The following is a 26,013-nucleotide window of genomic DNA, read 5'->3' on the forward strand; positions in this document are numbered from 1 at the left end:
CACATAGTACAGTTCAAGGAACTTTGTCCTATATGTTTAGCATTTTTAGACTTGTATGTGGCTACTTTTCACCTCCAGTGGTACAAAATGTTGTAGTCATCGGTTTATTTTAATGGTTTCCATTTAATACAGCACCAGTGGACTCTCCCTTTATTTCTGAAACTCACATACCACCTTTGTATTTTGTATATCAGAACACATTAACTTCATAAACTTAATGTTTACAAGGGAGCCATATAAAAATGTGTAATTGAACCCCAAATCATGGAATAGATTGGCCTGAAAACTGTAAAATTCCTTGTTGGAGAAATTTTACACCTGTTTCTTTTAGAGTGATATTCCTCATTCCCAACAAAATATTCTGCCCTAAAAATAATGTTTATGCTTTGGTAAGGTACCATTAACTACCCTTATAAATGAGCATTTTGAATAATTTTTTTTGAATAATTATGACATCATAAGAGACTATGGCCCTCTAAAACTAAAATTGCGCTTGGTTGGTTTTGATCAATTTTTAATGTTTTCCTCCCTTTTTATTCCAGATCCGGAAGAAGTGATTTATGACGATGTTCCCAGAGAAAATTCAGACTCTGAACCAGGTTTGATTTAGTCTGGAATTGAATTTTAGGAGATTCAGTTTGGCAGTCTTTCCCTCTGGATATAAAAATGACTGTTCAAAATCCATAGATGCAGTCATGTTTTCTATATTCATGTTTTCTGTGTTGAGACATAGTTGTTCTTGCTCTCATTATTGGGGAGACAAACAGTTATATTTGGGCCTATTTATAAATAAAACCAAGGTTCATATGAATAAATATGCTCATAGGTGGTTATTTAAATATATGCTGTAAATAAAGGGAGAACTAAAAGCTAACTGCTCTAAAAACAAGTTTGAAATGGATTTTTGGGTAATATGTCCCTCCAAGTAGGTCTTTTCTCACACAGAAGGTACGATCTTGAGTCTCAAGAACCAGCACACCACACAAATTCTACCAGTAGGCCACCTGCCAGAGGTGACAGTTCTGGTTAGGACCCACTGTGTCCCCTTTATAAGGAGAGCACAGCAAAGAATTAATGAGCTATTAACTAAAAGAATACATTCTTCCTTTTCTCCTTATTTCTTAGGGCAAGGAAAATCTGCTCAAAATTCCCACAGATTTTCCCCAAACTCTTGCAGCCTTAGAGCCAAATGTTTTCACGTGTCTTTTTGTGGTTCTTGAAACATCTTGGCCTGACAGACCTCCTGGGCACCTTCACTCACACATGAGCTGAAACGCTTCCCTGGCTGGGATTGCAAGTGTCCCACCCTCACTGTACCCCACTCCTGCTGATGCTTTTTGCTCCTTAAGTGTCTTGTCTTGGTGACACAGTCATTTTGAAGAACACTTTGGTATTACCTAGCTAATGTGAACAAGGCTGTCTTAGTCCATTCAGGCTGCCATAATAGGATACCATAGATTGGCAGCTCATAAACAACACAAATTTATTTCTCACAGTTCTGGAGGCTGGAAGTCTAAGATCAAGGCCCGACAGATGATGTGTCTGGTGAGGGCCTGCTTCCTGGTTCATAAATGGCACTTTCTTCCTGTGTCGTTACAAGGTAGAAGAGGTGAGAGTGCTCTCTGGGGCCTCTTTTTTAAGAGCACTAAATCCATTTACGAGGGTTGTGCCCTCATGATGTAATCACCTCCCAAAGGTGCCACCTCCCAGTACTATCAATTTGGGGGATAGGCTTCAATGAGTGAATCTTGGGACACAGACATTCAGTTCATGACAGTGGTATAATTCTTATGAACCAGTGGTCCACTTGCAAGTGTATTTCTTAGAGAAACTCACACCTGCTGTTCAAGGACATGCGTGCAAGTATGCTTATCTGCAGTGCCGTTTATAATGAGCAAGAGGGGAGGGAAAAAGCTCAGTGACCCTCCAGGAGGGGAATGGATCAATAGTGTGCATTTACCCTGTGGACTGTCATACTGTACATAATCATAAAACTATGTTGAGCAAAAGGCAAAAGGTAGCAGGGCATTTGCATATTGTCTTTAGAGACATACCGAGAGGTAAGTGGACGAGCACATTGTAGGAATGATACCTGCTGACCTCGGGAGGGGGGATGGAAGTGGAGGGGGCAGGGCTTTAGCTATATATGTGCGACATTTCATTCCTGCATTTAAATGAGAGAACTTTGAAACAGGGCAAAAAATTTAGAGTTCAGGTGGGGTATGTAAATATGCCTGTTACTTTGAGCTTTTTGGTGTATTTAACATGTTTCATAATATATTATTTAATGAAGTAGATGCACTAGATCTCTGAGGTGCCTCCTAATTTTAGGATTTGATCCTTCTAGGAGGTCAGATGTCTCATGGACTCTGGAGATGCAGATGTTTCTGAGGGACAGCTGAGGTCTTGTGTTGCTTTATGCAAAATATGATCATTTAGAATTATATTCTCTCAGAATACTAGGAGAATTCCTTATTGGATATTATGGAGACCATATGGGATCACATAATTTTTTTTTTTTTATTGTGGTAAAGTGCACATAACATAATTTTACCATTTTAACCATTTTAATGTGTACAGTTCCATGTCCTTAAGTGCACTCACCCTGTACAACCATCACCACTGTAGGGTGACTTTTTAAATTTGTTGTGGCTAAAGGCAGATAGCAAGATTGTAGTCAAGAAAAATAAATAGATCATGCTTTCTGTTCACTGGCCTCAGTGACAAAAGCACATGCCACAGTTTCAGAAACCATAAATCTCTGAATCCAGGAATTAAATAATTCACTAAATCATCAGTAGTTACAAGACATTTGAGTCCTTGAAAGTTCCATGTGTGCTTGTGGGGCCAAATTAGCAATAGCTTTTCTTAAACATTGAAAAGCATCAATTTTTCACACATTCTAGTAGGCTGGGTTGTAATATACTTAAAGGTGTCTTTATGAGCCTAACAGTGTTCTAGCTCTCATTCCTTCAAGACTGTGGACAAAGACACTGTCAAACACATCCCACAGTGGGGTTCACAGTAGATCTGTACCCCCAAGAACCTTCAGAAGGCGCTGAATGAGCTAGATTCTTTGTTTAGAGTTTTGTCAACTGCTATGATGAATACAGAAAATATAGCTCTAGCTCTCAAAGGGCTTCAAATCCAATTGAGGCGAAGAGTAATGTGTTAAAAAACAAACAAACAAACAAACAAAAAAAAACCAAAAAACTGTATACTCATAATACTGACTTGTTTCATGTAGACCAGAAGAGCTGGAAGTCCAGAGATGGATGAGTAGAGGGAATAGGGCAGAGGTGGTAGCATTGGGTAGTGCTGGGATTTCTAAAACATGCTGGGAGGGACAGTGCAGGAACAGTTTGGGTTTGTCTGGGAGGCCTTTCTCTGAACTCACTAGTTCATAGCAGGAGTTCCAGGCCCTTCTACTCTTAGACACTTGGGTAGTTCTGGATGACCCTTAGCCCCAGCTTTCAGGTGGTTGGGCTAGGACTGGACTTGACCCCTTCATTCACTGAATTGAATTCCCAGGTGGTGGTCATTGTTGCCGCTGGGGCAAACTGAAGAATACCACTGCAGCTTCTGGAACATGAGCTTATTTTCAAAGATTTCATGGTTTTGTCTGTGTGGTATTTCCTCTTCAGAGCTTTTAATCAGGAATTTGGAGGACCTGTTTTGTATTCTAGAAGATTAATCTGAATTCAGTGGAGAAATATTACAAGGCGAGGGTAGTTTGAAATATCTAGGAATGTTTTTAGGGGGTGAGGATGGGCAGCTGGCCCATAAAGGGAATCTAGGAATTTTTTAAGTGACAAGTTCATGTCTAGTTTCTCATTTCCAGTGAAAGCAAATGTTTACTTTTGAATATCATTGTATATACTAAGCTTGCTCTTTGTCCTAAAGAATTATATTCATCATTGCTTAATTACTTAGGATTTTTAAGGCCAAGTTTTATTACAGTGAACAGTTGAGGATGTATATGGAATAAATTTAATAGAGAAATATGAATATTTTTAAGGAAAAAATATGGAAATGTCATCTTACATATAAATTTGTACTGTCCTTAGGTGATAATTTAAGCAGGAATTAGTCTTCAGAAGTAATTTGCACATGAGAAACTTTAGCTAAAATAAAAGCCATTATGCTCATGTGATTGAGAAGTAATAGAAATTGGAGATACACTGATATTCTGAGAGCTGGAAGAACATCATTTCACTCTCTGAAAGTCTTGTTGCTAGTGATACAGCACTGAAAACCATATGTATTTTTTTGCTGCACTGTGTATTTTTTTATATTAATCAGGGCACGTTACAACATTACTTCTCTTGCAGTCGAAGCCTTTGCATCTGTTTGAAGAAGGGTGGGTATCAAGTCTTTTTTGCTTGCCAGGGGAGTGGACAGTGGGCTACTTTAGTGGCGCAGCTCAGTTTAATTCACATTTGCAGAATACAAGTTATGAAATAAAAGACATGCACCTTGCCCTTGGGATATTTAAATAAAGGTTGTCATTGTATTTGGTAGCATAAACATGATGTTTTTCACCAATTCTGAAATGACTGATGTGATAAAACCGTGCAAATACCATAGCAGATTATTTATAAGTTTTATTAGATCGTTTTTAGCACAAAAGCAAAATTTATACTTTTTTGAAGTGAGCTTCACTTCTGTTAGTACTTTAATATCTCGCTCATCTAGCTAGCCAGCTATCATCTGTCATCATCCATTTATTCACCCACCCACCCATTGTCATCTATTACCTATTGTCTGTCCATCTATCCATCCGTCAGTCTATCATTTATCATTCATCTGACTGCCTACCTACCTTTCTATTGTTTATCTTTCTATCCATCCAAACATCATCTATCATTCATCCTTCTATTTGTCATCTATTTATATCTGTCTGTTTATCTATCTGATCTTTTTATATTCCATACATTTATATGAAGAAACATTTTCCTTCATGGGAAGTTCTCTCTTGCCAGCACATTATTTGGTATAAGCGTGGAGGACCAGACACTGTCATCAGGATATGGGTGGGGCAGGGGAATTTATCAAAATCACCTGAAGAGCTTTTTCAAGCTGAACACATCCCTGCCCGCATGGCGTAGGTTCTTGTAACGCCTTCCAGATGAGTGTACCCAAGGCTCTGTACTGTTCCTCCAAGTTATTCTGATGTGCTTCCACCCCCAACTGTAGGTGATATGGTAAAACAAGCAAACATGCTAGTGAATTCTACATTTTTATTTTCATTCTGCAATTTATATGTTCAGATGAAATGATTTATGACGACGTTGAGAATGGAGATGAAGGTGGAAACAGCTCTTTGGAATATGGATGGAGTTCAAGTGAATTTGAAAGTTATGAAGAGCAGAGTGACTCAGAGTGCAAGAATGGAATGCCCAGGTCCTTCCTGCGCAGCAACCACAAAAAGCAAGTACGTGTTCAGTCTGTGAGTGTGAGGGACAGTGGGTTCTTACATTAATATGTAAGTGGGACTTCTGGGGAGAGCATAAGGTATTGGCAAAGGGGGAGGTATCTTATTTCACATAATAAGTATAATCATGGAGGATCAGGAAATTAAACTTTTATGAACTAAATCGCTTAAAAGGCCTTAAGCAAGCTCACTATCTTGAATATTTTAAGAAGGTAAATAGTATTCGCTGACTGACTTGTATTGCACTATACTATGTGCCTTGTGTAGGACACTGTGCACTGCTGCTGCTTGCTCAGCACACGGGTTAGATCGAATCAGGGCTGCCCAGGACACAGTGCAAGGCACTTTTCTTGAAGTGATGTTTTGAGCTTCAGCATTTTCAGTGTGAACAGGAAGATATAAATGCAGATAATGTGAAAAGATGTGAAAGGACAAAAGTTCCTAAGCTGCCCTGTGATTGTTTTCTTAAAGGGAATTTATTTTATTTTTTGTGGAAAACTCCTGAGATTAGTTTTCAAAGAGAACGTTCAAACTTTGAAGAGTGAATTCTGGAGTGGGATTGCTGTGAGATGTTGGTTATGGAGGCATCTTGCCGAGGCAGATCATTCCTTTGAGGTTTTCAGTTTTTGCTGGTGACTGGCTGTGTCACACAGTTTTTGTTGGTGGAGGTCTTTTCAGGCTGTAGTAAGAGGGTCAGTTTGTACTAATGTCCACAGTAATGTCAGTATTCTTCATGTACTTCCTGTGTGAGGTCAAGATGCAGGTCACATACAGTCCCTGCCTGAGGCTGGCTGGTCCGACATTGGTATTGATGCAGACTGTGACCTGACGCCTCACCACTGTGACAGGTAGCAATAACCACTTTTGCCCCACCTGCCCCCCAGGAACCCCCAACCACCAGAGGCTCCATGCTGGATGTAGCCTCTGTGTCACTGTGGTTTACAAGTTGAAGAATATCTGTCAACTTGTGGTGGGCAGCTCAACTACTCAGTATTATGAATGAGCTTTTCCAGGAACTTAGATCTCTTCTGTCACCATAGTTATCACAACTGAGATTTAACCAATAAGTGGAGCTGCGATTGTAGTTTTTAACGGAGCTGACAACTCCAGTGATTTTGACTTGATATAGCCAAAGCAGACACTCTTCAAGTTGAGATTTAAAAAGAATGCATTGGGCTCTGATTTCAGCAGGTAGGGTGTTCAGTGGATGTCTGGGAACACTTGTTGAAACTCTCGTACATTTCATCTTTGTGGTCATTATAGACAAACTGGGTTAGGTCAGGTCTTGGTCCCTCCTTGGCCTCAGAATGGACCTGTGTTCACAAACGAACCACCTGAAATGCCTAGTGAGCATGTGGGATGGTTCAGCAGCCTTCCCTGCGAGGAGAAGAAACAATCAAAAGACGAGCATGGAACTCGTTCAGGAATGCAGGATAGTAACAAGGAACACAGAGCACGCATTTCCATCTTTCTTCGTGTTTCCACGTTGCTAGAACAACACCCTGGAGAGAGGATGGGAATGCTTGATGGGGTGTAGACAGGGTGCCTTTTTGGGTTAGGCCTGTTCAAGATGGAATTGCCGCGAGAAGTACCAAGTTTTCTAGTTTAAGTCATATTTTAAAAACTACCAAAATAAAGCTATAAATAGTTGAAGAATCATCTCAAAAACAGTCTCACATTTTTATTAAAAACTTCTTAAAGTGCCCTTGTCTTGGTTGGCATGAGAAATGCCTCCTAGAAGAGCAGTGGGGCTTCAGTGTTGTGTATTTGACATGTCTGTGACTGCATGAACAATGACCTACGAGACCTTATACTCTGTCCCCGTCTGTTAGAGAGAAAGGTACGTCAGCTTGGAGACTTACAAATCTGCACTGGCCGTTCTAAACTATACCACCCTTCAGTACAGTCTTGAATACAAGTGTCTTTTGCTTGGCTGCTGACATAAAAGAAGAATTTTACGTATAATTTGTGTATTTGATAATTTTGATTCCATCAAAATGTAAATGAATGATTTTATGGAGATATTTTTTGTGCATTTATTTTCTCTTGTTTGGCATGGAAAAGTCCCCAGTCTGGCTCATCTGAAATAGCATGTCTTTTGATGATATGTTTTACTTATTTATGTATTTATCTCTCAAGAACCAGAGGGGCTAGTAGTAGGGGCTCTTGCACGATGTGTGGTCCCAGGAGCCCCCGTCCCAGGAGAATCGTGGCGTGTGAACGCCATCCGCCAGATGCTGCCGAAGTTCTTTCAATGTAAGATTGTCTCAAAGTACCAAAAACAGCCTTTTTGTGAAAGATTGTGTCTCTTTATGCTGTAGCTTTCTCATGACCTAGCCCGTTTAAAGGAGCACTATGAGAGAAAGATGAAAGATTTGGTGGCAAGCACAGTGGGAGCGGTAGAGATTCAGCAGCTAAAGCAGAAACATGAGCTGAAGGTAGTGTGGCTCATTTTTTGACCAGCTACATTAAAAATGCTAATTTGAAAACAGACCGAACTTTAAAAAGAAACACTACGGTGACTGAGTTGATCAATTTTATTGGAACAGTGATTCTCAAAGTGTGGTCCAGGGTCTCCTGGAGTCACCGAGATGCTTTCAGGGGTTTGCATTGATTCTGAGACATTATTGCCTTTTTCACTCTTATTTTCTCATGAGTGAACAGAGGAACTTTCCAGAAGCCCTGCCATGTGTGGTACCACAACCAATTGAATGCAGGGTCCGGCCGTAAGTGAGCGAGATTTCCAAAAACGCAGAATGACGTCACTTGTTTTTTGTTTTCTATAGTAATTTTTCATAAATATGTTATTTAAGATAATGTAGTGGGTTCATTATTTTTGAAATGAGCATTAATCAAAATTTTTCTTGGTTTTAACTTCTAATAGAGTAAATCTGGATAAATAAAACCCAGATAAATTAATGCTCTTTGGAGTTCTCAATAATTTGTAAGTGTGTGAAAGGCTCCTGAGACCAAAAAGTTTGAGAACTGCTGGATTTGAATATTGTGATCTTTCATATTTGGTCATTTCTTCGAGGCGTGTTTTAAAAGGGCACTGTCAAGTAATTTCTCCTTCAATTTGATCTTTTATGTTTTTGATATTGTGTGATCTGTTTATATGTGTTGAATGGTGCTTAACTGAAAATAGATGTCCTTTTAGAAATGTCTTCTGGAATAATAGCCAACCACTTTATTCCAAATTCTTTTGTACTCCAGCTTTTCTAAGCAGCAGGAACACCCTAGGAATCACATTACTTCATAAAACCCAGTGTTTGGTTGGTCCCCTTGCAGGACAAGGTGGCAGGAGAATTTGATAGTGGCCAGGCTAACCAAGAGCTCTGCCCGAGCCAGGGAGGTGAGCCAGGAGGCCAGCTCGGTGGATGAGTCGACTCTGGAAATATGCACAGACAGTAGGGAGTGGCAGGGGCTGAAGGGGATGTGGGCAGGTGTTGGGAAGCAGTAAGAAATAGAACAGGTAAGTAATTCAGGGCCAGGACAGGTGGACACACTTCATTTAGAAAGAATGGAGTTGTGCTAAGAGCCAAAAGACTTGGTAAACATGTGACCTGGGCACACCATTTCACCTCCCGGTCTGCAGTATCTTATCTGCTGTATGTGTAGATGGGGCTTTGGGAGCGTGATGACATCCCCTGCAGCCCATCAGTGTGCAGTTCTCTGATTCTCCATTCCAGGGAACCTGACCAGGCGTCAGGCTGGAAACAAGATTTAGCAGTCCAAGTGTGGGGTTAAGAAAGAGGAGAACTTGGACACTAACTAGAGGCGCCTTGCTGTAAGTGAGCATAGGCAAATGGGGCAGGACTTCACTGCGGCATGGATGCGAAGCAGGGCGTCTGGGTGAGATGCCACCAAGGATATGTGGTTGATTGTTGGATTAAGGGATACAGCACTCAGGGCAGCTGAGAGTGGCTTTGAAGTTTTTAACATCATAGGGTAGAACTGCCATGCAAGTGATGGAAATTGGAGTTGGGGAGCTGGCTTGGGAGTGTGAACCTGGATTTAATTTCAGTTTCGTTGAGTGGTGGTCCTGGTGGACATCCTCAGGAAGGCAGTGTGTAGCCTTTGGAAATAAAGGACCTAAAGAAATGGTCAGGGCTGAAGTTATAAATGTCTGGCATTAGTATGGGAACTGCCACTGACATCAGAGATGTGGCATGCTCTTCCCCACAGTGATGGATCCTGAGCAGAGAGTGCAGCCCAGGTCTGCAGGGCATGGCTGTGGGCCCTGGTCATGTGCATATTAAAGCAGGCTCCCTTTGAGAGGTCAATGTGGAAGGACGCTGGTCTGTCTCGTAAGATGTCGTGTGGATTTTCTATAAAAGAGAAATCATTTAGTGCCCAGGGGCCAATACTGTAGATTTTAGGTTTTTAAAGAATAATACAAAAAATGTTAGTGCATGCCATCAGAATCTCTTGAGAACCTGTGGCATTGGTAAGAATTGAGTCAAAACTCTGGCTGCAGGAAACTAGAATCAGTAAGCTCCTGTCCAAGTGGGAAGTCATCTTTCTGACTTAGATCTCTGCAGAGTAGTGACAGTCAGCCTGATTCTTCAGACGGCTTGTCCCTGCATATATCTCTAATCACTTGCCGTGATCTTGCCATCTGAGTGGTTGCAGTAGCCATCACTGTGGTTGCATACCATTAGTATGAGCGACCCCTGTAAACAGCTGGTTACGCCCCACACGGGACACGGTCAGGAAGGGCACCGGCAGAACATGTTCAAAGGCTATATTAGAAGCCACGAGAAATACAGTTACTTGTCTTGACATTTAATTTTGGGAAGTTTGATTGACATTTGTGCATTTTAGATTCTCTGTGACATCTATAAAGCTCTTTGTATTTGTAAGTGATGATAATAAAAAGCAAAGTTGACTTTTAAATGTTGCAGGAAATTTTCAACCATGTCAAGAAAGGGCTCTGTTTGTAAAGTTTGTTTTTTCCTTTTTTAAACAAACAAAACGTAGCCAAAAACGACAGACGCACACGCACACACACACATGCGCACGCGCATGCACACACACTCATTAACGGAGAAACCTCTCTCAAATCAAAGAGCCAATTTCAGTTAGTGTTTCAAGCCCAAACTACTTGACAGTATTCTTTTAAAATAAACAAAAGTAACAAGTAAAATTTGGTTGAGCTGTACCACTTCTCACGTTTCCCCCCTTTTTTCCCCACAGATGCAGAAGCTCATGAAGGCAGCAAAGGAGGGTACCAAAGATGGGTTGGAGAGGACACGAGCCGCTGTGAAGAGAGGCCGCTCGTTCATCAGGACCAAGTCTTTCCTTTCTCAAGGTCTGAGGCCTGCGAGTTTGCATGTTCCAACTCTACCCATCCCAAGACATGCATATACAGTGTGTTAGCTCTCCTGGGTGTGTTTATTATCCTGTAAGGACTGAGGTTGTAAGCCAAGAAGGTTGCCTTCTAAATGGGGATTTTAGAAACCTTTCCGCTGATGAGGGAACATTTGAAATATCAGAACTTTCAAGTTTTCCTAAAAAAAAAAAATCTCACTGAGGGGGCAGTAGCCTGTGCAGTTTATATGTGTAAAGGATGGATTGTGTTTAGGTGTCTTGCATGTTGGCCACTAACTATAGGCCAAGGATCGTTAAAGATCAGAGAAAATGTCTTGCAACCTTTGTGCACTGATATGTTAAAATCTAGACTCGTGGAGCGTAGTTGAGAGTTTACTGTTCCAAAGTGGTAGGTACAGTCATCCCTCCGTATCCATGGGAGCTTGGGTCCAGGACGCCCTCCCCCATACCAGAAGTGTTTCTTTGTTATTCCCGCAAGCTTCCCGACGTGCACACCTGGTGCTAGTGCCTGGGCAGCACTTGCTGATATATTCACTTAGAGAGAAATTTACAGTCATATGTTTCCTCAAGCAATGGTCTACATAGCTGGAGCTAAAACTAATTAGGCCTTTTTAAAAAAAAATCGTAATGAAGCCCTCAGCATCTCAAACAAGGTGGAGCAAGGGCTGTCAGGATCTGTACGGGGTTTGTTTGGTGAATGAGACCGATAAAATGTGTGTGTTCTAATAAAATGTGCAGCGAAATGTGTCCCCTGATAGAGGAATCAGCATGCCAGGCACCAAATGAGGACGGCTGTAAAGAGAATGAGAGGAGGTTATGATTCATCTCTGGTTCAGGGGAGCTGGTCTTTGGGGGGGTCCATTGGAGAGGTACAGCAGTTTGCTAAGCGTATCCCTGAACCTTCCGACCTCAGGTTCCTAAGCTGTGAAATGAGAGGCTTGGACTAAGTGTTCTTAGTCCTGGACGTACACATGAATTAACTGGAAACCTTTTTAAAAATACTGTGTGCCCAGGCCCACCACACCCTGCCAACTATTCAGTCTCTGAGGGAGGAGTCTGTACTTGGAGGGTTTTTAAAAGCCCCTCAGATAATTACTCTGTGCAGCAAGGGCTTGATGTCTTTGAATTAGAAAAATTCAGGTTTCTGTTACCTGAAGGTTCCTGTGCTTTTCTGCTTCCAGCTGTTTTGTGTATTCTTTAATATAGTTAGCAGTGTCTAAGTTTTAAAAATGAATTTAGTTTTGTCTTAAACTTCTTGATTTTTGGAAAACTGATTTTTTCAGACTTCCAGTGAGAGAGGCAGACAGAAAGTCAGGAAATGTACTAGGTCCCACCTCAGTTTTCATTGGTTATTGAGTGTTAGTTCTTAGCTGCTGTTCTTTCTTTCTGATGGTGATATTTCATAGACTAAGAAACTGAAATATTTATTGCCACTTTACCATCTAGCTATTCAGATGACACCTCTGCCTTTTGAAGTTAAACTTTAAATATTGAAAATGTTAAATATTGACACTGTGTATTGCCCTGAGGGAGGGATTATTTTATTGGGTTTGTTAAAATTTCAATTTAGGAATAGCTGGGTGGAAAGTAAGCATGCAAGATTGAAATGTCTACACAAAACATTTATTTGACAGCTTATTTTACTATGCTGTAATATTATGAATATACTATTTCATTGTAAAACTTGCACGCTTTGACTTTTTTTAAGATCACAGATCTTGTCTTGAAGAAGAGCAGAATTTATTCATTGATGTTGACTGTAGGCACCCAGAGGCCGTCTTGACCCCAATGCCTGAAGGTTTATCTCAGCAGCAGGTAGGATGAGCAGGGCTGATTCTCAGGTGCTGTTTACCAATACACCTGTGCTGGTTTTAAAAATATTTGAATGTTTATGTGCTGATTGGTAAATATATGCTATCCCAAACTCCCTGCCACCCTGTGCACTTAGATTTTCCACTGTACACTCCTGGTCCAGCAATTAAAAGGTTAATGTTGAGCATAATGGGGGGCCTCAGGGACCCTGGTCAGTAGCAGTGGCCTGGGCTCAGGCCATCTGGTCCTTAAATATTTTGTCTATCACCCCTGCATGTAATTGTGAGAAATATGTGGAACTTAGATTCTTTGTGACAGTTATTTATACTAGTTCATGTTGATACGATGTCATAGCAAACTTCATGTGGGTGTATGTAGGATGCATAGGTGTGCACAGGTACCTAAGAATGAGATTCAAATAGTAGCTTTTCAGTAACTAACAACATTATCTGAATATAATACATGTCTTAAAATCTGATAATAGGTAGCAAAGGGAAAAAACATGACTGGTTTCCATTTAATTATTTTTGGGTGAAAGAAAGTAAAAACTACAGAAACAAAAGCAATACTGCAGAGTTTGTGGCAATTTAAGGGTAGGGACTGATACCCTTGGATGGGATTTGAGTTCTTTTCCATGTGGGTAGGATGGTTCAAATCACGGAAATTGACATCGATAGGAAGGTAGATACATACATATATACATGCACACACACAGATACATAGGTGATATAGATAGGTAGATATAGAACACAGATAAAAGAAAAACAACGTAAAAATGCTTAGTGGTATGGCCAGAGTTTAAAATAAGATTAAGAAGGATACCTAGAAGCTGTTAATAATTGGTCAAGCAAAAATAGGAAGCTTACATTTCACTGAAGAAGGAACTAAGGGAGTTGAAATTAAAGAAAAAAGCAGAGAAATTAAGTAGTTTGACTTGTCTGTATTGTATGTGTGAGCTCGAGACACTTATTTAATTACTACCACTCATTGGTGCGTTCTCTGTGCAGCCTCCATGCCGAATCCTTGTGTATTCGGCAAGCCGAATCCCCTCGCTGTCAGTGTACATTTTACAAACGAGGAAGTTGAGGCTCAGAGGAGATTAATAACCTGAACCATGTCCTCTAGTTTTGCATGCAAGAGTCTGGTTTCTGATCTCAGTCTCTGATCACAAGCTGTATTCTTAACCTTTCATGTTCTACTAGGAAAATGTGGCCTGAGCTATGGCCAGAGAAGGATTTTTGACAGATTTTTGCAGGAACAAAGCATCTAGTGCTTTCTGCCTGCAGTTCTTTGTGCTTGCTGTCTGGGTGTATGGCTCACTTACCTCAGTTTAGCCCCATAAGTGATAAGAAAGTAGTTGACTGCTCAAAATACTCATAATATTCCTATGAGGCCTCTGAGCGGGTAATTCATTGACCTGTTCTTTTACTATCTGGACACTTATCACATATGGGGTCTCTGTGCTGGTTACTGCATACACATGAGGACACATGTTGTGAATCGGACTTGGATCCTGTTCCTGAGAACTTAGTGTACTGGTGAAATGTACAAGCAAAGAATTCCAGTGAAAGACAGAAGGCACAGAAGAAATGTGATGGCAGGAGGGCAGCTTCATAGATGAGGGCCACTGGGTATGGATCCCTATATTTGAGTGAGTGGAATTAGACATGAGGAGTGAAGTAGCCACGTGGCAAATGCCGTCCAAGACAAGAGACTGGGCCTGAGCTATAGACTAGTGGTCAATGAGCAGGCACTGTGGGGTATGTGAATAGACATCAAATAGGGGGTGTGGGGTCTGTGAGGAGACACTGAGCGGATGGTGTGGGATCTGTGAGGAGACACTTGAGTATTGGGTTTGGGGTCTCTGGGAAGATAGCGAGGAGGGGGTTTGGGGTCTATGAGGGGATAGTATTGGTTTTGGAGTCTGTAAATATACAGGGAGGAGGGGGTGTGGGGTCCCTGAGGGGACAATGAGGAGTGGGTGTGGGATCCTTGAGGGGACAGTGAGGAGGGGTGTGGGATCCTTGAGGGGACAGTGAGGAGGGGCTGTGGGGTCCCTGAGGGGACAGTGAGGAGGGGCTGTGGGTTCCCTGAGGGGACAGCGAGGAGAGGCTGTGGGTTCCCTGAGGGGACAGCGAGGAGGGGCAGTGGGGTCCCTGACTCAGGGACAGTGAGGAGGGGCTGTGGGGTCCCTGACTCAGGGACAGTGAGGAGGGGCTGTGGGGTCCCTGAGGGGACAGTGAGGAGGGGTGTGGGGTCCCTGAGGGGACAGTGAGGAGGGGTGTGGGGTCCCTGAGGGGACAGTGAGGAGGGGCTGTGGGGTCCCTGAGGGGACAGTGAGGAGGGGCTGTGGGGTCCCTGAGGGGACAGTGAGGAGGGGTGTGGGGTCCCTGAGGGAACAGCGAGGAGGGGCTGTGGGGTCCCTGAGGGGACAGTGAGGAGGGGCTGTGGGGTCCCTGAGGGGACAGCGAGGAGGGGCTGTGGGGTCCCTGAGGGGACAGCGAGGAGGGGCTGTGGGGTCCCTGAGGGGACAGCGAGGAGGGGCTGTGGGGTCCCTGAGGGGACAGCGAGGAGGGGCTGTGGGGTCCCTGAGGGGACAGCGAGGAGGGGCTGTGGGGTCCCTGAGGGGACAGCGAAGAGGGGCTGTGGGGTCCCTGAGGGGACAGCGAGGAGGGGCTGTGGGGTCCCTGAGGGGACAGCGAGGAGGGGCTGTGGGGTCCCTGAGGGGACAGCGAGGAGGGGCTGTGGGGTCCCTGAGGGGACAGCGAGGGGAGGGGTGTGGGGTCCCTGAGGGGACAGCGAGGAGGGGTGTGGGTCCCTGAGGGGACAGCGAGGAGGGGTGTGGGGTCCCTGAGGGGACAGCGAGGAGGGGTGTGGGGTCCCTGAGGGGACAGCGAGGAGGGGTGTGGGGTCCCTGAGGGGACAGCGAGGAGGGGTGTGGGGTCCCTGAGGGGACAGCGAGGAGGGGCTGTGGGGTCCCTGAGGGGACAGCGAGGAGGGGCTGTGGGGTCCCTGAGGGGACAGCGAGGAGGGTTGTGGGGTCCCTGAGGGGACAGCGAGGAGGGGCTGTGGGGTCCCTGAGGGGACAGCGAGGAGGGGCTGTGGGGTCCCTGAGGGGACAGCGAGGAGGGGCTGTGGGGTCCCTGAGGGGACAGCGAGGAGGGGCTGTGGGGTCCCTGAGGGGACAGCGAGGAGGGGCTGTGGGGTCCCTGAGGGGACAGCGAGGAGGGTTGTGGGGTCCCTGAGGGGACAGCGAGGAGGGGCTGTGGGGTCCCTGAGGGGACAGCGAGGAGGGGCTGTGGGGTCCCTGAGGGGACAGCGAGGAGGGGCTGTGGGGTCCCTGAGGGGACAGCGAGGAGGGGTGTGGGGTCCCTGAGGGGACAGGGAGGAGGGGCTGTGGGGTCCCTGACTCAGGGACAGTGAGGAGGGGCTGTGGGGTCCCTGATGGGACAGCGAGGAGGGGCTGTGGGGTCCCTGACTCAGGGACAGTGAGGAGGGGCTGTGGGGTCCCTGACTCAGGGACAGTGAGGAGGGGCTGTGGGGTCCCTGAGGGGACAGTGAGGAGGGGTGTGGGGTCCCTGAGGGGACAGTGAGGAGGGGTGTGGGGTCCCTGAGGGGACAGTGAGGAGGGGCTGTGGGGTCCCTGAGGGGACAGTGAGGAGGGGCTGTGGGGTCCCTGAGGGGACAGTGAGGAGGGGTGTGGGGTCCCTGAGGGAACAGCGAGGAGGGGCTGTGGGGTCCCTGAGGGGACAGTGAAGAGGGGCTGTGGGGTCCCTGAGGGGACAGCGAGGAGGGGCTGTGGGGTCCCTGAGGGGACAGCGAGGAGGGGCTGTGGGGTCCCTGAGGGGACAGCCAGGAGGGGCTGTGGGGTCCCTGAGGGGACAGCGAGGAGGGGCTGTGGGGTCCCTGAGGGGACAGCGAGGAGGGGCTGTGGGGTCCCTGAGGGGACAGCGAGGAGGGGCTGTGGGGTCCCTGAGGGGACAGCGAGGAGGGGCTGTGGGGTCCCTGAGGGGACAGCGAGGAGGGTTGTGGGGTCCCTGAGGGGACAGCGAGGAGGGGCTGTGGGGTCCCTGAGGGGACAGCGAGGAGGGGCTGTGGGGTCCCTGAGGGGACAGCGAGGAGGGGCTGTGGGGTCCCTGAGGGGACAGCGAGGAGGGGCTGTGGGGTCCCTGAGGGGACAGCGAGGAGGGGTGTGGGGTCCCTGAGGGGACAGGGAGGAGGGGCTGTGGGGTCCCTGACTCAGGGACAGTGAGGAGGGGCTGTGGGGTCCCTGATGGGACAGCGAGGAGGGGCTGTGGGGTCCCTGACTCAGGGACAGTGAGGAGGGGCTGTGGGGTCCCTGACTCAGGGACAGTGAGGAGGGGCTGTGGGGTCCCTGAGGGGACAGTGAGGAGGGGTGTGGGGTCCCTGAGGGGACAGTGAGGAGGGGTGTGGGGTCCCTGAGGGGACAGTGAGGAGGGGCTGTGGGGTCCCTGAGGGGACAGTGAGGAGGGGCTGTGGGGTCCCTGAGGGGACAGTGAGGAGGGGTGTGGGGTCCCTGAGGGAACAGCGAGGAGGGGCTGTGGGGTCCCTGAGGGGACAGTGAAGAGGGGCTGTGGGGTCCCTGAGGGGACAGCGAGGAGGGGCTGTGGGGTCCCTGAGGGGACAGCGAGGAGGGGCTGTGGGGTCCCTGAGGGGACAGCGAGGAGGGGCTGTGGGGTCCCTGAGGGGACAGTGAAGAGAGGCTGTGGGGTCCCTGAGGGGACAGCGAGGAGGGGCTGTGGGGTCCCTGAGGGGACAGCGAGGAGGGGCTGTGGGGTCCCTGAGGGGACAGCGAGGAGGGGCTGTGGGGTCCCTGAGGGGACAGCGAGGAGGGGCTGTGGGGTCCCTGAGGGGACAGCGAGGAGGGGCTGTGGGGTCCCTGAGGGGACAGCGAGGGGAGGGGTGTGGGGTCCCTGAGGGGACAGCGAGGAGGGGTGTGGGTCCCTGAGGGGACAGCGAGGAGGGGTGTGGGGTCCCTGAGGGGACAGCGAGGAGGGGTGTGGGGTCCCTGACTCAGGGACAGTGAGGAGGGGCTGTGGGTTCCCTGAGGGGACAGTGAGGAGGGGCTGTGGGGTCCCTGAGGGGACAGTGAGGAGGGGTGTGGGGTCCCTGAGGGGACAGCGAGGAGGGGTGTGGGGTCCCTGAGGGGACAGCCAGGAGGGGCTGTGGGGTCCCTGAGGGGACAGCGAGGAGGGGCTGTGGGGTCCCTGAGGGGACAGCGAGGAGGGGCTGTGGGGTCCCTGAGGGGACAGCGAGGAGGGGCTGTGGGGTCCCTGAGGGGACAGCGAGGAGGGTTGTGGGGTCCCTGAGGGGACAGCGAGGAGGGGCTGTGGGGTCCCTGAGGGGACAGCGAGGAGGGGCTGTGGGGTCCCTGAGGGGACAGCGAGGAGGGGCTGTGGGGTCCCTGAGGGGACAGCGAGGAGGGGTGTGGGGTCCCTGAGGGGACAGCGAGGAGGGGTGTGGGGTCCCTGAGGGGACAGGGAGGAGGGGCTGTGGGGTCCCTGACTCAGGGACAGTGAGGAGGGGCTGTGGGGTCCCTGATGGGACAGTGAGGAGGGGCTGTGGGGTCCCTGAGCGGACAGTGAGGAGGGGGGTTGCATTTCTGTTGGAGACAACTGTGGAAATATATTTTGAGCCAGATGGTGTTAACACACTGACACATCTGTTCGTGTGTTTTAATCAGTTGCTGTGACTGAAAGGGGCAGCGAGTGCATGGTGGCGGGTCAGTGTTTTAGAGGTTTTGTAAATTGGAAAGAGCTCTCCCAAGAGGATTTACAGACCTGAATCCAAGCCTTAGGTCCTCTTCTGGGATTAGGTTGAGCTAGTTATTTAGTATCTTTAAGCCCCATTTTCCTTCTCTGGGATGTGAAGATATTAATATTTTCTGATATCTTGCTTTTCACATAATAATGAAGATTAAGTTAAATAATTGGTATTAAAGTCTTTGCATGTCTGTAGCATGGCACTTTCAGCACTAAGTAAATGATAGCTGTGTTATGATGATAAAAGTTTATTAGTATTTAGGATTTCTGTATATTTCCACTTAACTTGTTTTCTTACAGTTCTGATTCACACTGATTTTTTTTTTTTCCTGTGTTGGCTGCTGTGTTCTCCATGGGAGTTTTTTCACGAAAGGTTAAACTGGGAGTATTAATGTTCTTTATCTTTTTTTCCTTCTCACATTGAGGCTGGCCAGTTAGTTCTATTGGTTAGAGTGTGGTATTATAACACATAGTCAAGGATTCAGGTCTGAGTACAGGCCAGCCATGCCTCCCCCTCTGAGAAAAAAAAAAAAAAAAGAATAATTGAAATAAGATGACATAACTGTAACTAAAAATGTCTCACACTGAGCATTCTTTTTATGCCCTGTCTAGGGGGTGGGGAGGGAAAGGAAAGCCATCTTTTAATTCATGAGTTGTCATTTACTTGAAAAGTCCCCTTGATGCTGAAGGACAAAGGATCCTGCACTGTCCCCTTCCCCAAATGCCATGCATGGGGGTCAGGCAGGACCAGCTCAAGATGTAATGAGAGCAGCTCCCTGCTTCAGCTCAGGCTTTCTCCAGCACACCAGAGTGACCTTCATGACAGTCTCTCTCCTTGTAGATGCCACCTCCCCATATTTGTTCCTTTGGCAGAAAAGCACCTTTTATTGTTGAATTCTCTTCTAAGAATGTGACTTTGGAGTAGTGCTTCTGGGGAAGATGTTAACAGCATTGGGCCGTCTCCTGCCCCACCCGTCCTGCGGTTGCTATTTGATATGTTGACTTTAACTGCTTGAAAAGGCTGACATCACCTGCTGTATCCATGAAATCTGGGAGATTGGCTTTGTTTTTTATTTTAATTATTTTATACCAATTCCAGGTCTTTTGACCTGAAACGTATCATCTCAGGACTTAAAAAAAAATTATATATATATATGTATACACATATATATAAATTCCTAGGTTCGACCCTCAAATATTACAACTCAGGAACCTTGGAGTAGTGTCTGGGAATCCAAACTTTGGAGAAAAGAATGGCTTGGATTTGAGGATGTGAGGAGTCGCTGGGTCATCCGGGGCCTAAGCCCTCATTTTAAAGTGAAGGCTCTGTGCTCAGACTTTCCCTGTGAATCAGCCAGGGTCGTGCAGATGGTGACAGGGCTAGTCTTTGATTAATCTTGTGTGTGTATTTAATCCAGCCACATCTGTATTTTTTTTAGTGCAGAAGTTATCTTCTGTCAGTATCCTAGAAGAGTTGTTTTTTTTCTTACTTTTGTGAATTGAATAGTTCTTTTTGTAAAGAGAATAATCACTGCCTTGTTAATAATGTTTTGTAAATCTTGGTCGCCGTGGAATCTACTCACCTAGAGAAATTTCCTTTGTGGAAAATGCTCTCTTCACCCACTGGGTGGCATAGCAGTCTTTTTAAATAGTATCACTCAAAGCTGCAGATTGCCTGGAAGTACGGTGGTTTGAGCCTGTGTGTGCATGTTTATGTGTGGTGTGTTTGCATGTATGTGTGCGGTGTGGTGTGTGCATGTGGTTTGTTTTAGTGTATGTATTGTGTGTGGTGTTGTCTGTGCATGTGCATGCACGGGCATGTGCGTGTGTGTGTGCATGTGTGCACATGTATTGGTGTGTGTATGCTGGGTTAGAAGCAACTCTTTTTTAATATTGTGCTGTACTTTGTTTATTGGCAAACATTACTTGCTGGAATGGGTTTAGGGTGACGAAAGTGCTAAGTGTCATTGGCCTTTCATGGGCATTTTATATCCACATGTTTGCACTTAAATCTACTTCAGTAATGAAAAGCAAAAACAGAAAATAATGCCAGTGTTCTAAATGCAGATATCTTATATTGTGGAGATTTTTTGCACTCTAAATGACATGGGTAATTTACCCTCTGCATTCTCAGCCTTGTAGGTGGATCTTTGGTCAAAAGATCTTTTTTCCCCCTACGCCCCGCCAAAAAAACCCCCCAACAATTCCTCTACTTTCTACAGCTTTCTGTTTTTCTGTAACCTTGGCATGATCATTTTAGAGAAGTTTGGAAATAGCATTCTTTGATTAAGAATGTAACTTTTTAAATATTTAATTTATATATGAAATATCATTTCTCTCGGTGTGTGTTGGGCAATGGAATAAAATCAGTTAATTCAGTTCATTACCATTGCATAAGGGGATGAATTTGTTTTTAGTGCTTTAATTTTATTTGTCCTGCTGCTATAGTTATTGTTTATATAAGTCTGAGGTTTGAAAAATACTATAATCGTATTATTGGGGAAAAGTATGTTTCGTACCAGTAATTCTATTTAATTAACACACCATTTAAAATATTTTAAAGACCTTTGGAGGTTTTCTTTACGAACTATTTTTTTTTTAAAGCAAAAACTTCTTTATCAACAGTCTCAACATGAAGTAAAATTTATCTGTATGTATTCTAAAGCAATTTTCTACCATTATATTTCCAAATTTCCAATAGGTTGTAAGAAGATATATTCTGGGTTCAGTTGTTGACAGTGAAAAGAACTACGTGGATGCACTTAAGAGGATTTTGGAGGTACCTAAATGTCATGTTATGTAATACATGTTTTATTTTTCTTTTTTACATATATACTTTTCGTTACATATATGTTTTATATGCATATATAAGGGGTCTTCAAAAGGTTTGTGGAAAATGCATGTTATGACAAAACTATGCATGGATTGCAAAATTATTTTCCACTAAAATAAACTAGTACCAACTTATAACATGTCTGAACAGGATCTAGTTTGAGGCACTAAAAAGCATAAGACATCAGTTTGAAAAGAGCCCCTACCAGCACAATATGAATTCTGCTCAGATTGAAGCAAGAATAAATATTAAATGTATGGTGAAGCTTGGGTGGAATGGTGAAATTATTGATGCTTTACAAAAAATTTATGAGGACAATGCCCAAAGAAATCAGTTTACAAATAGATAACTCATTATAAGAAGAGACAAAACAATGTTGAAGATGAAGCCCTCAGCAACAGACCTTCCATCCACATCAGTTTGTGAGGAAAAAATTAATCTTGTTCATGCCCTAATAGATGACCGATGATTAATAGCAAAAACAATAGTGAACACCATAGACATCTCAATTGGTTCAGCTTACACAATTATGACTGAAAAATTACAATTTAAAGAACTTTCTGCTTGACGGGTGCTGAAACTGTTGTGCTCCCATCAGTTGCAGACAAGAGCAGAGTTTTCAATGGAAGTTTTAACACAAGTGGGAATCAAGATTCTGAAGTATTTCATTGAAGGATTTTAACAGGATATGAACATGGCTTTACCAGTATGATCCTGAAGGCAAACCACAGTCAAAACCATGGCTACCAAGAGTTGGATGTGGTCTAGTCAGAACAAAAGCAGACTGGTCAAGAGCAGAGGTCATGGATGCTCAAGGTGGTTTTCTTGTTGACTTTCTGGAGGACTGAAGAATAACAACACCTGCTTATTATGAGAGTGTTTGGAGAAAGTTAGCCAAAGCGTTAGCAGAAAAAATGCCTGAGAAGACTTCACCAGAGAGTCCTTCTTCACCAGGACAATGGTCCTGCTCATTCCTCTCGTCAAACAAGGGCAATTATGTAAGAGTTTCAGTGGGAAATCATTAGGCATCCACCTTACAGTCCTGATTTGGCTCCTCCTGACTTCTTTCTGTTTCCTAATCTTGAAAAATCTTTGAAGGGCACCCATGTTTCTTCAGTTCAGTAAAAAAAGCTGTTCTGACATGGTTAAATTCCCAGGACCCTCAGTTATTTAGGGATGGACTAAGTGGCTGATATCATCACTGACAAAAGTGTCTTGAACTTGATGGAGGTTATGTTGAGAAATAAAGTATATTTTTATTTTTATCTTTTAATTCCATTTTTTCACAAACTTTTGAAGTCCTCGTATATATTTATGAACATAAAATATGCAGATTTGCAAAATTCTTAAAAGAATTTAAGTATTGTGTTTGTGTATCAATATCAAAAGTCACGTGATTTGTTTTGAAATAAATGTAATTTACACAAGTGAATATTTATATATTCTTTTACCTGCCCTTTAAAATGTGTGAACCATCATTACTTATTTTGTCTTAGCAATATGAGAAACCACTGTCTGAGATGGAGCCAAAGATTCTGAGTGAGAGGAAACTGAAGATGGTATTCTACCGTGTCAAAGAAATCCTGCAGTGCCACTCCATGTTTCAGATAGCTCTGGCCAGCCGCGTATCTGAGTGGGACTCAGTGGAAATGATTGGCGATGTCTTCGTGGCTTCGGTAATTAGGCTGGCATACTCAGACCCGCAGGCTGACAAGTATGCAGTTCTCGTTCAGGGCCAGGCTGAGGCAGCAGCACTGTAGCCAAGTGTGTACACTAGGGACATTGACCAGGCAGACCAAGGGACGCCTGTAGTGGCGCAGGGCAAAAGCCGTGTCTGAAAAGTTTTAACAATATACTTGAATTCTTTGTCAAGTCTTGGATGCACCATTGTACAGTTTGATAATGCTTATGGTTGCTGCATGAGGACTCTGCTTGTTTGGTGATACTGTAAAACTGCCACATTCAAGCCCACTTATGTTAGCTTGCCTCCTGATCTAGGTCTCTCTGTGTGCAGGGTTCTCCATGCCCGAGAACTACAGAACATGCATTGTGGGAAAATATTTAGGTTTTTTCTCAAACTTTTGTTCTTTGATCTAGTTTTTTTTGTTGTGTAGGGTTTTGGCTTTACACTGTGATGCAGGAATATAATGTTGCAACAGCTTACATTGATGTTTCCTGGTGGGAGAAACAGCTGCCTGGAAAACAGTGGCACAAAGTTCCTGCATCTGGGCAGTGTTGAGTCATTTTATGTTTGCTCCCTGCATGAATGGTATATATTGTTTATTGGCTAGCTTTCTATTATAGAAGATTATGGATAAAACAGATTAGTTTCTGTAATTAAGATAATAATACTGTAAAAGGGATATGAGCTTGAAATTTTTTTTAAAAAGTATTCATATACTTAAATGAATGCTATAATACTGAATGCTATAACCTTTTTTTCTATATAATTTGTATGTGTTCTTGATGAAGTGTATAAATTATGGGATGATTTGAATTCAACATGGAAACAAAGTTCTTACCTAAAACATTTGCATGATACTCTTCATAGATCCTTAAGACAAACAAAAAAAGAAATATTAGATATTTTGTATTGATTTCCTGTCTAGTCTATGTATTAACTTCACCTTTGTCATTCTTCTTTAAATAATTGCTGTGGGAACTTTTTTTTTTTAATGAAAATATCTTTAAAAAAAAAAATTAGATGGAAGCCTTTCTTCTATCAGTGACAGTCACACCAAATCTCTACTTAGGGATGCTGCCGTCTCCTAGAGTACCTGTAGTATCTTAGAGGAATAACTGAATGGATTTTTGCCTCTGGAAGTTGATACCAAGGGCAAATGTTTCTGCCTCTTGAAACCTTTATGTTTTTAGGAAAATAAGAAAATGTACATACATGGCATTGTGCCTCAGCCTAGAGAAATGGGATTAATTCTGCCCCCCCACCCCCACCCCCCTGCATTTCCAGGGAATGGTTGGTGCCTGTTTCTCAGGATGTTAGGTCAGCCCAACAGTGAGTTGCATGACATTCTTACCTGGAAGTCAAATCCAAGTGAAGCTTGGCAGGAGTTCAGAGGAGGACTTCTGTCTGTAATCATCCTTATTTGTCTGTAGTCAGGAGCAGTTCTTAATTGAAGCCCAAATTACCTCGGTTTCCAACAAGGATGCCTGAAAGCACATTGGGGTAAGACCACCTAGCCATTTAAACAATTCTAACAAGCTTGCTTAAAGAAAAGCAAATCACAGTCACCATGAAGTTTAGCATATGAAAATATCGCAGTGACTGGAAGGTTATTTTAGGGCTGGTTTCAAATCTTCTATTTTAAATTGGAAAAGGGAGTATTTGTACTCTCTGTGTTATTTCTCTTAATTTCCTCTTGTGTTTCAGTTTTCTAAGTCCATGGTACTAGATGCTTACAGTGAATATGTAAATAATTTTAGCACAGCTGTGGCAGTCCTCAAGAAAACATGTGCTACAAAGCCTGCTTTTCTTGAATTTTTAAAGGTAAGCACTTTTTTTTTTTTTTTTTAATTTGGGTTTAAATATCCTCTGATGACAAGCTCTGTGTCAAAATACTTCACAATGAAATTCTACTAAACCTTGCCTCTAAATGCATGATGTTATTTATTATAAAGATTTCAGTACCAACAGTACCCTAGGTATTGGATTAATGCTAGAAATGAGGATGAATTTTAGTTCTTAATGTAACTTTTATTTGAACATCCTTAAAAATGTATAGATAGATGAATAGACAGAAAGAAAGATAAGATCAGGCCCATAGTAACTTTTTCCTCCTACCCTTCAGCATGTTAGGAATAATGAAAAAATAATATCTGTGTTCTGGAATGGAAAATGCCCTCTTTGGTGTCACAGCAGTAAGCAAGGTCCTGGAAAGGCAGAGCCCTAAGGGTGGGCCCCACATGTGGTGGGATGTTGGTTTGCTCTGCCTGATGTCAGGTGGAGAGAGCTGAGGGCCTTCCTTGTTGGCGTCTGACTTTGCAGTGATGGAGTACATTTCCCCTCATAGATATTGATGTGTGTTATTTAATCAGTGGGCAGCCAGGGCTTCCCCAGTCATGAGATGCATGTCAGAGGCTGTGACGTAAATCCATAGGAGTGGTTGCTGCACATTGAACCAGATTAAAATCCCCCCTGAAGGACCATGGCCATCCACTGGAGCCAGCCTCATTTGTAGGAGGCCCTCATTTGCATCGTAAAGCCTTGGAACAAAATGTGTTCTTGTTACTTGGACTGTATTCTCGGAAACTTCTGCTACCTGGGGTGAGCGAACACAGGGCAAGTATTCTTGCCAACAGCCGTGTTTTATTTAAGCCAGAATATTTTCCCTCCTCCTTTCTCATTTAATACAGTGGTTCCTGCTGTTTCTGGAGCGTAGCAGGTGGTTGATCAAGGTTTGCTGAGTGATTAATTCACAATTCTCAACTTTGGAGTGTGTGGTACTTGGTGTCCTTTTGCTATTACAGCATTTCTTTCTCAGGAGGAAAGAAAACACAAATTGAGTTAAAAATTCATTTCCTCTGAGGATTTTGTTATGGTCTTGCTGAGGATGTCAACCATGGCAGCAACCCCAGCCCCACACTGCTTAGCTTGCCAGCTGCTAGGAAATCTTGGAATATGGACGGGCCTGATCCCCATTACATAGCCCAGGGAACTGAGTCTCAGAGAGCGGGTGCCCGGCAAGCTGAGAAGCCAGGGCCTGGCTGAGCCTGTGCTCCTTTGTCTGCACTGCTCAGCTACCTGAGATAGAGGGAACTGGGCACACCTGAGGTGCAGCCCCTGGTCAGGACCACCCACAAGC

At 44.5% G+C, this 26,013-nt stretch overlaps 1 protein-coding gene across 4 annotated transcripts in view; it reads left to right on the top strand.

The window, feature by feature from the left end:
- ARHGEF10 (Rho guanine nucleotide exchange factor 10) overlaps nucleotides 1-26,013 on the top strand; it is a 152,778-nt gene that overhangs the window by 49,026 nt on the left and 77,739 nt on the right. For 3 of the 4 annotated variants that reach the window (XM_063090094.1, XM_063090100.1, XM_063090096.1), the window contains exons 7-13: nucleotides 543-599; nucleotides 5,271-5,434; nucleotides 10,631-10,745; nucleotides 12,474-12,580; nucleotides 21,062-21,139; nucleotides 22,690-22,869; nucleotides 24,582-24,698. In XM_063090094.1, coding sequence (XP_062946164.1) covers nucleotides 543-599; nucleotides 5,271-5,434; nucleotides 10,631-10,745; nucleotides 12,474-12,580; nucleotides 21,062-21,139; nucleotides 22,690-22,869; nucleotides 24,582-24,698 — 818 coding nt within the window. Of the gene's footprint in view, nucleotides 1-542; nucleotides 600-5,270; nucleotides 5,435-7,755; nucleotides 7,873-10,630; nucleotides 10,746-12,473; nucleotides 12,581-21,061; nucleotides 21,140-22,689; nucleotides 22,870-24,581; nucleotides 24,699-26,013 lie in introns of all 4 variants that reach the window. The other variant, XM_063090107.1, reaches the window with a different exon arrangement.

Source organism: Cynocephalus volans, chromosome 1, assembly GCF_027409185.1.
Source record: "Cynocephalus volans isolate mCynVol1 chromosome 1, mCynVol1.pri, whole genome shotgun sequence".
NCBI classification, from domain to species: Eukaryota; Metazoa; Chordata; class Mammalia; order Dermoptera; family Cynocephalidae; genus Cynocephalus; species Cynocephalus volans.